Source organism: Colobus angolensis, unplaced genomic scaffold (genome assembly GCF_000951035.1).
Source record: "Colobus angolensis palliatus isolate OR3802 unplaced genomic scaffold, Cang.pa_1.0 Scaffold561, whole genome shotgun sequence".
Classification (NCBI taxonomy): domain Eukaryota; kingdom Metazoa; phylum Chordata; class Mammalia; order Primates; family Cercopithecidae; genus Colobus; species Colobus angolensis.
This window is the reverse complement of record NW_012119166.1, coordinates 72,185-84,486: the sequence shown is the minus strand read 5'-3', so window position 1 is coordinate 84,486 and position 12,302 is coordinate 72,185. Positions and strand designations below refer to the sequence as shown.

General features: G+C 43.4%; 1 protein-coding gene across 2 annotated transcripts in view; it reads left to right on the top strand.

Moving 5' to 3' along the window:
• The window catches only part of VPS35 (vacuolar protein sorting 35 homolog (S. cerevisiae)), a 29,660-nt gene extending 23,078 nt beyond the window's left edge, over positions 1-6,582 (top strand). For both annotated transcript variants that reach the window (XM_011961656.1, XM_011961657.1), the window contains exons 14-17: positions 2,558-2,737; positions 3,327-3,566; positions 3,947-4,090; positions 5,616-6,582. In XM_011961656.1, the coding sequence (XP_011817046.1) occupies positions 2,558-2,737; positions 3,327-3,566; positions 3,947-4,090; positions 5,616-5,795 (744 nt within the window). In that variant the 3' untranslated portion in view covers positions 5,796-6,582. The remainder of the gene's footprint in view (positions 1-2,557; positions 2,738-3,326; positions 3,567-3,946; positions 4,091-5,615) is intronic.
• Positions 6,583-12,302: the final 5,720 nt, after the last annotated feature.

Here is a 12,302-nt window from a genome sequence, read left to right as displayed (position 1 = left end):
ACTAGAACACTAGTTGCCAAAGAATACAAACACTAGTTGCCAAAGAATTCTGGGATCAAAATGATTTAGGGCAAATAAATAAAAGTAACTAGCCTTTACTTATTTACTAGCATTACTTACTGTGTTGCCATACACTGCGCCAAGGTCTGTGACTGTCAATGTCACCTTTTTTTTTTTTTTTTTTGGAGTCAAGGTCTTTGTCACCCAGACTGGGATACAGTGGTGTGATTACAGCTCACTGCAGCTTTGAACTCTTAGGCTCAAGTGATCCTCCCACTTCAGCTTTCTGAGTAGCTGGGACTACAAGCATGTGCCACCACACTGGCTAATTTTTTATTTTTTGTAGAAACAGTCTCACCGTGTTGCCTAGGCTGGTCTGAAACTCTTGGGCTCAAGTGATCCTCCTGACTTCTTGGCCTCCCAAAGTGTTGGGATTACAGGCATGAGCCACCATGCCCTGCCTGTTGCTATCTTTTAAAAATGAAACAAACTGATTGCTTTAACAAGAAGAAATTTGGATAGTCAATCATGACAAAATATTTAACCTTGCTTGTAATTACAACAGCGAACCTTTTAAGAAATGAAATTGGCAAAGACAAAGAAAAATAAGGTTTAGCAATGGCGATGGCGTGATGAAAATTCATTCTCGTCTAATGTTGGCAGTGTGGATTACTGTAATACTTCTAGGAAGTTGGCAGTATGTAAGTAGGGTGTTAAAATAGCCAATAATTTTACTCCAAGTGGAATTCCAAGAATTTATACTAAGGGAATAATTAGGGTCTCAATAAAGCTTAGTGTATATAGAACATTCATTGTAATATTAGAGATTATTTCTAAAAGGGAATAGTTAAATAAATTATGCCATAGCCAGTCTCTGTAATATTTTCTAGTCATTACAATGATTTTAAATTAGTATCAGGAAAATTGTTAGGACAAAATAAGTGAATGAAAAATTAGAGCTGGGCGCGGTGGCTCACGCCTGTAATCCCAGCACTTTGGGAGGCCGAGGCAGGCAGATCACCCGGGGTCGGGAGTTTGAGACGAGCCTGACCAACATGGAGAAACCCCGTCTCTACTAAAAATACAAAATTAGCTAGGTGTGGTGGCACATGCCTGTAATCCCAGCTATTTGGTAGGCTGAGGCAGGAGAATCACTTGAACCTGGGAGGCGGAGGTTGTGGAGAGCCGAGATCGTGTCATTGCACTCCAGCCTGGGAAGCAAGAGTGAAACTTCGTCTCAAAAAGAAAGAAAAATTAGATACAAATTACTTGAATCGATTTTGTTTAACTCTCAAGTAAGAAAATAAGGCCTAGATGCGGTAGTTCAGGCTAGTAATCCTAGCACTTTGGGAGGCCGAGGTGGGTGGATCACTTGAGGTCAGCAGTTCAAGACTAGCCTGGCCAATAAGGTGAAACCCCTTCTCTACTAAAAATATAAAAATTAGCAGGGGCATGGTGGCACGCTTGTAATCCCAGCTACTCAGAAGGCTGAGGCAGAATAATGGCTTGAACCCAGGAGGCGTGAGCTGAGATCGTGCCAAAGAGAAAAAAGAAACCACACACAAAAATTCCAGTTACATTTACGTAGAAAGAAAGGAAGACATTTAGCATCAGAATGTTACCAGTGATCATCCCTGGATGGTAGATTTAGGGATGATGTGTGGATGATTTTGTGTATTTTTCTAATTTTCTCCAATTTGGGAATGTTACTTACGAATCAGAAAAAACAAATATCAGCCAGGTGTAATGGCTCATGCTTGTAATTCCAACACTTTGGGAGGCTGAGGTGGGGGATTTGCTCGGGGCCAGTAGTTCAAGATCAGCCTGGGCAACAGAATGAGACCCTGTATCTACAAAAAAAATAAAAATTAGCCAGGTGTGGTGAGCCTGTAGTCCTAGCTATTCGGGAATCTGAGGTGGGAGCATCACTTGAACCCAGGAGTTCAAGGCTGCAATGAGCTGTGATCACACCACTGCACTCCAGCCTGGGTAACAGAGCTTAAAAAAAAAAAAGGAAAGAAAAAACAGATTGGGTGCGGTGACTCACGCATGTGATCCTAGCCCTTTGGGAGGCTGAGGTGGGCGGATCACTTGAGGTCAGGAGTTACCAGCCTGGCCACCTTGGTGAAACCCCGCCTCTACTAAAAATATAAAATTAGCTGGGCGTGGTGGCAGGCACTGTAATCCCAGCTACTCTGGAGGCTGAGGCAGGAGAATCACTTGAACCCAGGAGACGGAGGTTGTAGTGAGCTAAGATTGCGCCACTGCACTCCAGCCTGGGCAACAAGAGCAAAACTGTCTCATAAAGAAAAAACAAATATCAAATACGTTAACATTGCAAAGGCAGTTTAACTTCAAATGATGTTTTGAGAAGACATCCTGCTTGATTTACTTGTGTGCCCTATAACTGAAACAGAGAAGGAAAATGACAGGAAAACTGTGCGCTCAACTTAGCGTGTTCCCTATTTTGTTCTATTAAAAGTTTTAAATAAAACGGAATCATGGAACAAGTTAATTTTGAACTTAAGGTAACTTAAAATGCTTTTTCTTGTTTTAGGATGACAAATGGGAAAAGAAATGCCAGAAGATTTTTTCATTTGCCCACCAGACTATCAGTGCTTTGATCAAAGCAGAGCTGGCAGAATTGCCCTTAAGACTTTTTCTTCAAGGAGCACTAGCTGCTGGGGAAATTGGTTTTGAAAATCATGAAACAGTCGCATATGAATTCATGTCCCAGGTGATAATCTGTTCTTTCTGTGTTGTCACGTCAGCTCTGCTGAGTTCAGTTGCTTGTTTGCAGGCATGGTGGTAATGACATGAATTTACTCTTCTTTTACTGAATATGTAACTACCACCTTCCCACCGTCATGGAACCTCTTAATATCATTGTCATAATTGACTGGTATTGATCATTTGCTGATGAAATCTAAGATTTCCAAGTGGGTCATGGTAAAAGTGTTCCATGGAACATGAAATTTGGGAAATGCATTCCATTCCCAAAATTCAGTTTGGGAACCCTGGTTAACAAACAAAGTTGTTACAATCAACTGTCAACATACATACAACTTTCAACATACGTACAACATACATACAAACAAAGTTGTTGCATACAACTTTCAACAAAGTTGAAAGAAGTTTCTTTATTGCAACTTTTTAGCATTTTTACCATCTCAGCTGTGTCCTGTGGCTCTCGAGAGGGTGCAGCATATTCTGATTTGAAGGCTGCAGAAGTCTCACAGGATGGAGGTTCAGTGAGAAGTACTTTGGAAAATGCTCAACTAGAGGATGGTTGGTTCTTGAAAGTCCTTTCTGCTTTGTGTTCACAGGCCTTTTCTCTGTATGAAGATGAAATCAGCGATTCCAAAGCACAGTTAGCTGCCATCACCTTGATCATTGGCACTTTTGAAAGGATGAAGTGCTTCAGTGAAGAGAATCACGAACCTCTGAGGACTCAGTGTGCCCTTGCTGCATCCAAACTTCTGAAGAAACCCGATCAGGGCCGAGCTGTGAGCACCTGTGCACATCTCTTCTGGTCTGGCAGAAACACGGACAAAAATGGGGAGGAGGTAAGGTCATTCCTGACTGCATGATAATAGACAGGATCGATAACAGGGATCGGTTGCCATGGCCTTGTGTTCTGGAGGTGAAACATTTGGGGTGCTTGGAAATCTGATGAAGAGAATTGCTTTATTTTGTTAAAAAGGAGAGTCTCATCCTGTAGTGAAGCCTCTGCTTTGGGGATATTGTAACATAGCAAGTTCAAACCACTACCTGTTTTTAAAAAAATACAGCTATATACTTCAAAAGAAGAAGAAGGAGAATGAAAAGGATTTAAATTTGTTGTGTCCCTTTAGAACATGAAAGAGCACGGTAGTGTTGTGTTTCTTTGTATGAAAACGGGACGTTTTGTTTATCTCTTCACTGTCCCCCTGCCCTTTTATTTTAGCTTCACGGAGGCAAGAGGGTAATGGAGTGCCTAAAGAAAGCTCTAAAAATAGCAAATCAGTGCATGGACCCCTCTCTACAAGTACAGCTTTTTATAGAAATTCTGAACAGATATATCTATTTTTATGAAAAGGAAAATGATGCGGTAAGTGAATTAGTAAAGTGTTGATAATAAACTAACATTTTCCCTTCCTACTCTTAGGAAATTTGATATGTACAAAAGTTTATCATTCTGATACTTTAATCACTTTTCATTTGAAAAATATAAAATAATTTACAGATGTCAAGTAATAGGCTAATTTGTCATAATGTTCTAGTTTAAGACAATTCTTAGGCCGGGCACAGTGCCTCACGCCTGTAATCCCAGCACTTTGGGAGACCAAGGCGGGCGGATCACCTGAGGTCAGGAGTTCGAAACCAGCCTGGCCAACATTGTGAAACCTCATCTCTACTAAAAATACAAAAATTAGCTGGGCATGGTAGCAGGCGCCTGTAATCCCAGCTATTTGGGAGGCCAAGGCAGGAGAATCGCTTGAACCCGGAAGGTGGAGGCTGCAGTGAGCCACGATTGTGCCATTGCACTCCAGCGTGGGCAACAAGAGCAAAACTCTGTCGCAAAAAATAAAAAGGCCGGGCACAGTGGCTTACGCCTGTAATCCCAGCACTCGGGGAGGCTGAAGTGGGCAGATCACGAGGTCAGGAGATGGAGACCATCCTGGCTAACATGGTGAAACTCTGTCTCTACTAAAAATACAAAAAATTAGCTGGGCTTGGTGGCGGGTGCCTGTGGTCCCAGCTACCCGGGAGGCTGAGGCAGGAGAATGGTATGAACCCAGGAGGTGGAGCTTGCAATGAGCCGAGATCATGCCACTGCACTCCAGCCTGGGCGACAGAGCAAGACTCTGTCTCAAAAAAAAAAAAAAAAAGATAATTTCTAAATGCAGTATCCTTTTAGCAATACAGTTTTGGTCAAGATCTGTAAGTTAAATAAAATTTTCCTTTTTTTTTCTTTTTTTCACAGACTCTCGCTCTGTCACCCAGGTTGGAGTGCAGTGGCGCAATCTCAGCTCTTTGCAACCTCTGCCTCCTGGGTTCAAGCAATTCTCGTGCCTCTGCCTCCTGAGTAGCTGGTATTATAGGTGCCCAGCACCACACCCAGCTAATTTTTGTATTTTTAGTAGAGATGGGGTTTCACCATGTTGACCTGGCTGGTCTTAAAACTCCTGACTTCAAGTGATCTGCCCGCCACAGCCTCCCAAAGTGCTGGGAGTACAGGGATGAGCCACAGCACTGGGGCCAATTTTGCTTGTTTTAAAGGGTTGTTTGGGTTTTTTTGATAGTCAGTAGATTTTCAAACTAGGAATTGTATCCCCATCTTTCTTTTTTCATAATTACTTAGGTAATTGATGAGAGTAGCAGAAGCTCCTCAAAGCAATTTTATTAAATTGTGTTTAGCTGGGTGTGGTGGTGCACGCTTGTAATCCCAGCTACTGGGGAGGCTGAGGCAGGAGAATCGCTTGAACCTGGGAGGTGGAGGTTGCAGTGAGCCGAGATCTCGCCACTGCACTCCAGCCTGGGCAACAGAGTGAGATTCCATCTCAAAAAAATAAATTGTCTTTCATTTTTTGTGGTATGTGCTTGATCATGAATTTGTACATATTCTTTTGTAGGTAACAATTCAGGTTTTAAACCAGCTTATCCAAAAGATCCGAGAAGACCTCCCGAATCTTGAATCCAGTGAAGAAACAGAGCAGATTAACAAACATTTTCATAACACACTGGAGCATTTGCGCTTGCGGCGGGAATCACCAGAATCCGAGGGGCCAATTTATGAAGGTCTCATCCTTTAAAAAGGAAACAGCTCACCATACTCCTTTCCATGTACATCCAGTGAGGGTTTTATTATGCTAGGTTTTCCTTCCATAGATTGTGCCTTTCAGAAATGCTGAGGTAGGTTTCCCGTTTCTTACCTGTGATGTGTTTTACCCAGCACCTCCGGAGACTCACCTTCAGGACCTTAATAAAATTATTCACTTGGTAAGTGTTCAAGTCTGTCTGATCACCCCAAGTAGCATGACTGATCTGCTATTTAAAATTCCTGTGATCTGTTAAAAAAAAAAAAAAAAACCACAAGCACTTATCTTGGCTACTAATGAAGCTCTCCTTTTTTTGTTTGTTTGTTTCATTGTTGATTGTGTATTTTCTTCATTACTGGGGAGTACTAACCCAAAAGTGTCTGTCTCTTTTGTTCTTTAGTCCAATTTGAGATTAATTTAGAAGAAAGGAATACTGTATGTGAAATTCAGCTTGGGCTTTTCCCTAAATTGCAAGATAAGGCCATGTGTAAGATTTTCCCTAAAACTAGAATATATTAATGCATGTTTGAGAATTTTAAAGCACCATGGTCAAAACGAGAAGTTATATTTTGCATATTTGTACTCAGCCATCCATTAAGAACCTGTGTTGTCCTCTGGACATATTTATCAATATAATTCGGTTTTAAATAGTATAAAAGAAAATTTGTGATCTATATAATTTATGTATCACCTTCATTGTAAATTTAGCAGGAAATGCATCACAAGTATGATTTTTTTTTTTTTTTTTGCACCAGTGAAACAATAAAGTTGCTATTAACAATTTTGGAGCTTTTTTCCCCTTTCATACTATCTTTAATTGATAAAAAGAACTAATAGAATGGCTATAGAGTTTAATAGTCATTCTCATATATTCACAGAGCTCACTTAACTCTAGTTTTAAGCACTTGTTGAACAAGGCAGTGTCTACTCTTTTAGTCATTTATACCCCTTTTCTTTCCTCAACTTTACCCTGCTTTTCCCAAGGCATGATGAATTCACATAAACCCCCCAAAGGCTCACCAGCGATACTAGTTACCTACTATATAATAAACCATCCCAAAACTTAGTGTCTTAAAACAGCAAATATTTATCTCACAGGTCTCTGGATCAGGAATTTGGGAGCAGCTTAGCTGGTGGTTCTGGCGAAGAGTATAAGGCAAAGAGTATAAGGTTGCGAGCAAGATACTGGTTGGGGCTGCAGTCATCTGACACTTTGACTGGGGCTGACTTCTCTGCTCACTGACCTGGCTGTTAGGCAGAGGCCCCAGTTCCTCTCCTTGAGGGCCCTTCCACAGAGTGTCCTCACAGCACGGTGGCTGGCTTTCCCCTGAGTACGAAAGCAAGAAGGAAACCACAGTGCCTTTCAATGGCCTCCCTGTGGAAGTGACAGTCTCAGTTTTGCCTTATTCTGTTAGTGGGGAGTCACTAAGTCTAGCCTATATTCAAGGGTAAAGAGAATTAAGCTCCACCTCTTGAAGGGAGAATTTATAGACATTTTCAAATGACTACATCACTTAACCCCTCACCATTTGCCCTCCCATTGCTAGCACTTAATGACTAGCCCTTGCTGGGGTTTACATGAACAGATGTTTCCCAAAGTTATAAAATTAGTATCACTAAGATGTATCAAATCTTAAGCCATTCTGTGGTATGTCATAGTCCAGCAAACCCTTTCTGTTCTTTGCAGGTGTTAGTTTACCCTGTATAAACCTGATTATGGCTTGACATATCCATATGATTTACATGTTTTGTGAAATACAGCTGGAATAGTAGAAAAGACATGAGAATACTTGAATTTGAACTGAATTGGAGAGGTTGGTTTGCAGGTAAAATAATGTCCGTACAGTGTATAAATTATCTCTTATTTTCTGGGTTGAGGTAAACCCAATTTTAAAAATAATAAACCAACAAAAAAAGTAAATAAAAGTGAAAGCAAAGCGCTGCTGGTATCCTTAACTTACAGATTTTTTTGTTGTTGAATAAAAACTGAGTACCAGATATAGTTAGGCACTGAGTCTAAAGGTGAAGAAGATCATAGTCCCTAGCTTCAAGAATGTTAGTCTGCTGTGAAGACAGACCCGTAGTTACAGAAGATGGTAAGGGTGTGCTCAGGAGAGCAGTGAAGAAGAGCTTTAAGGGGTTGGAGATGGGCAAGTTCTGCAGAGGGTTGTGTGAATTCTCATGGAACGTCAAGTCTAATAGCCTATTTAGCCTTCTGAGGCCAATGTTTTGGCCTGCAGTTCCAGGCTACTCAGACCCATGGACTGAAGCAAGTTGTACTCTTGGCTGTCTGTAGTGAAATAGGTATTTAAAAATTGACTTGGCATTTAAAACCTTTTATAGCAATTTGACAGAGTAATTTTATGTCTATCGGATGTAATAAACATTTGGCTTTGTGTTTTGTGTGTCTGCTATTCCCTGTTCTCCTTTTTTAGTAATTTTTATTGTATCTTACAAAAAAGTACCTGTCCTTGGCCGGGCGCGGTGGCTCAAGCCTGTAATCCCAGCACTTTGGGAGGCCGAGACGGGCGGATCACGAGGTCAGGAGATCGAGACCATCCTGGCTAACATGGTGAAACCCCGTCTCTACTAAAAAATACAAAAAACTAGCCGGGCGCGGTAGCGGGCGCCTGTAGTCCCAGCTGCTCGGGAGGCTGAGGCAGGAGAATGGCGCAAACCAGGGAGGCGGAGCTTGCAGTGAGCTGAGATCCGGCCACTGCACTCCGGTCTGGGTGAGGGAGCGAGACTCCGCCTCAAAAAAAAAAAAAAAAAAAAAAAAAACTCTGATCCCCAAATGCTCAGGGAGACTGATTTGAGTAATAATAAAACTCCAGGCTGGGTGCAGTAGCTCATGCCTGTAATCCCAGCACTTTGGGAGGCCAAGACGGGTGGATGCCTGAGGTCAGGAGTTTGAGACCAGCCTGGCCAACAGTGCGAAACCCCGACTCTACTAAAAATACAAAAAATTAGCCGGGTATGGTGGCAGGCGCCTGTAATCCCAGTTACTCAGGAGGCTGAGGCAGGAGAATTGCTTGAACTCGGAGGCGGAGGTTTCAGTGACCTGAGATCGTGCCACTGCACTCCAACCTGGGCAACAAGAGTGAAACTCATCTCAAAACAAAACAAAACAAAAAACAAATAAAAAAACTCCAGTCTCCCACAGAGCCGGCTCTGTGTGAATTGCTCTTTCTCCACTGCAATTCCCCTGTCTTGATAAACCAGCTCTGTCTAGACAGCGGGCAAGGTAAACCCATTGGGCGATTACAAATTTACTTAAGAATGACCTGTGGGAGCATCTGGAGATGCCTGAGGCCTTCGACCTTTCCCTAGGGATCTGGCTGATGTGTAATGTTGGTAACAGCTGTTCATTTGGAAGACTGTGGGGAACGACTCAGCCTGAGGTTTCACTTTCCCTTTGGCATAGGGAGTTTGAGGGTTCTGAGATTTTAAAAATTTTCCCTTATGAGGGTTTAGGTGATCTGGTACTGAGGCAGGAAAATAGGGTATGGAGGCAGGGAACATAAGGCCAATTCACACTTCAGCTATGGCATCCATAGGCCGTCCTCCATAAATGACTTCGTAACTTTACTTCGTCCTCTTCATTTACATAAGGTGTACCCCAAGTAAAGGGTATTGAAACTCATGAAAACTCTGTAATAGGGCCTTTGAGCCCCTATGCTCAGGCCCACTCCCACACTGTGGAGTGTACTTTTGTTTTCAGTAAATCGCTTCATTCCTTTCTTGCTTTGTTTGTGGGTTTTGTCCAGTTCTTTGTTCAAGATGCCAAGAACCTGGACAGCCTCCACCGTTAACAGTACAAGAGTAGTTTCTGTCACATGTACATATGGGGGTGGGTGGATCTTGCTTGGCCTTTCCAGGACACAGCGGTTTGATGGAATGCTTTTCTGAAACTTGTGGAAGAATGGGTATGGAAGAGGGCTGATAGCCGAATTCAGCCAATGGAACCAGAAGCATGTCTCATAGAGAAAGTGCTGGATGTGTGACCCATGGCAGGCAGCTTGGATGATCACAAGCAGTGTAGGAGCCCAGCACAGAACAAATGCACACACCATGATGTCCATTGACGTGGACACTCGCTTGTCCCGGGAGACACTGTGCTGGGGAGGCCTGGCTGCCTGCTGCCATTGCAGGCGTTCTTGCTGCCCTGTAGCTGTTCTGCTGCATTGGATTCTGAGGTCCACCTGCAGAGGTGAGAAATCTTGAGTCTCAGGACATCCAAGGAAAGCCCCGGTGCCTGGGAGAGGGGCTCTGGTCTCTTCTCCTCTGCTCCTCCTCTTTCCTGGTTTAAGAAAAAATGTGACATGTGTTTCTTTTTTCTCCCCTGAAGTTCATCTCTGTTGTCATTCTTCAGGGAGGTGCGTTTCTGAATCTTACATGGATGCTGAAGTTGAAGTAAGTGATGCTGATGAGAGGGTGAAGGATTCAATGCTGGAGGCTGTCATCAGGAAGCACCAGTTGTCCCATTCTTCCCCTCAGGGCAGGATGCTTCTTTTGGCTATGTAGTCCCAACTAATGATGGCAGGCCCGTAGAGGAGGCACACTATCACCCACACCATTGCCATCTTGAAGATGGCATTCCTGGTCATGCCTTCTGCACCCTGTAAGTCCCCTGCAGGGAAGCAGCAGGGGCTGGCAAGAGGGGACGTTGAGGTCGTTTTACCCCTCAGGCTGGCACAGCAAGGTGACAACTATGAGGCCAAATAGTGAGTGTTCATATGGCAGCATTTGGGGGTGGGGGTTCTATTTCCATATCAGCCAACTCTTCCTCACCTATACCTATTGCCTAAGTCCTCCAGATAGCCTCTTTGCGACACACAAAGTGCTTTCTTCCCTGGGAGGCAGTGGCTCAAGGTCGGCCCCTTTGGATGTTAGCGGTATTCCTTCTTGCAGGAAAGCATTCATCATTTTCAGCATCCTCCATAACATTTACACATTCATCCATCTAGCACCCGCATGTGCACAGTGTTGCATTGTACTTCCTCTTCCAACGTTTAAGAACATCTGGTAACTATATGCTCATTCAATATTTTTGCTCTAGACTAGTGGTTCCCAACATTTTTGGCACCAGGGATCGGTTTCATGGAAGAAACCCCACAGGGCCTGAGGGAGATGGTTTCAGGACGATTCAAGTGTGTTACATGTATTGTGCACTTCATTTCTATGATTATTACCTTGCAACATATAATGAAATAATTATACAACTCACCATAATGTAGAATCAATGGGAGCCCTGAGCTTGTTTTCCTGAAACTAGACAGTCCTATCTGGGGGTGATGAGAGAATGTGACAGGTCATCAGGCATTAGATTCTCATAAGGAGTGTGCAACCTAGATGCCTCGCATGCACAATTCACAATAGGGTTCCTGCTCCTATGAGAATCTGGTGCCACTGGGGATCTGACAGTGGGTAATGCAGTTGATGGGGAGCAGCTACAAATACAAATGAAGCTTCACTTGCTCACCTACCGCTCACCTCCTGCTCTGTGGCCCAGTTCCTAACAGGCCAGGGACTGGTATCTATCTGTGGCCCAGGGATTGGGGACCCCTGCTCTAAGCCAATTCAGTCCCCATTACTGTTCCTGTAAGTGTCACTCAGTCACAGTGGCTAAAAGCAGAGGCTCTGGAGTCAAGTGGCTTGGATTCAAATGCTCACTATCACTGGATAGCTATTTGTTCCAGGCAACTCAGCCTCTGTGTGCCTCAGTTTCTTTTATCTCTTTTTTTTTTTTTTTTTAGACAGGGTCTCCGTGTTGTCCAAGCTAGAGTGCAGTGGGGTGAATATGGCTCACTGCAGCCTCAGCCTGCTGGGCTAAAGTGATCCTTCAGCCTCAGCCTCCAAGTAGATGGGACCGTGAGTGTGCACCACCACACCTGGGGTCTCACTATGTTGCCCAGGCTGGTCTTGAACTCCTGGCCTCAAATGATCCTCCCACCTCAGCCTCCCAAAGTGCTGGGATTGCTGGCAAGAGCCACCACACCCAGCTTCAGGTTCTTTGTGTGTAAAATGGGACAGTATTTTGACTAGACCATCGTGTTGTCCTGAATCTTAGAACAGTGTCTATCTTAAAATAAGCCCTCAAACATTAGTTGCCACTGTTCCTGGGTATAAAAATATCTGTAAAGGCAGAAGCATGAAATAAAATTCTTGACTTTTTTCCCTCCTGTATCTTTTGTTTGTAGAAAAAGTTCTGAAAATGTTAGAGGTAACTGAGGGAAATAAAAGGCCCTCTGAATTTGGGCGATGGAAGTTTCCCCCCAACTGGGCTGCCATGCTGCAAAACCCTTCCAAGTGGATATTACTGGGTCAGAACATCCATCTCTCCACATGGGTGACTGCTGAGCACTTAATTTTGGTCTTTAGGCAGTTTCATTGTGTGTGCCCACAATGTACACAAAACCTTGAATTCAAGCAAAGGAAACCTAATCAAGTCAGGATCTCAGGAGACAGCACCCAAGCAATGGGTTCTCTGAGCTGCTGGAA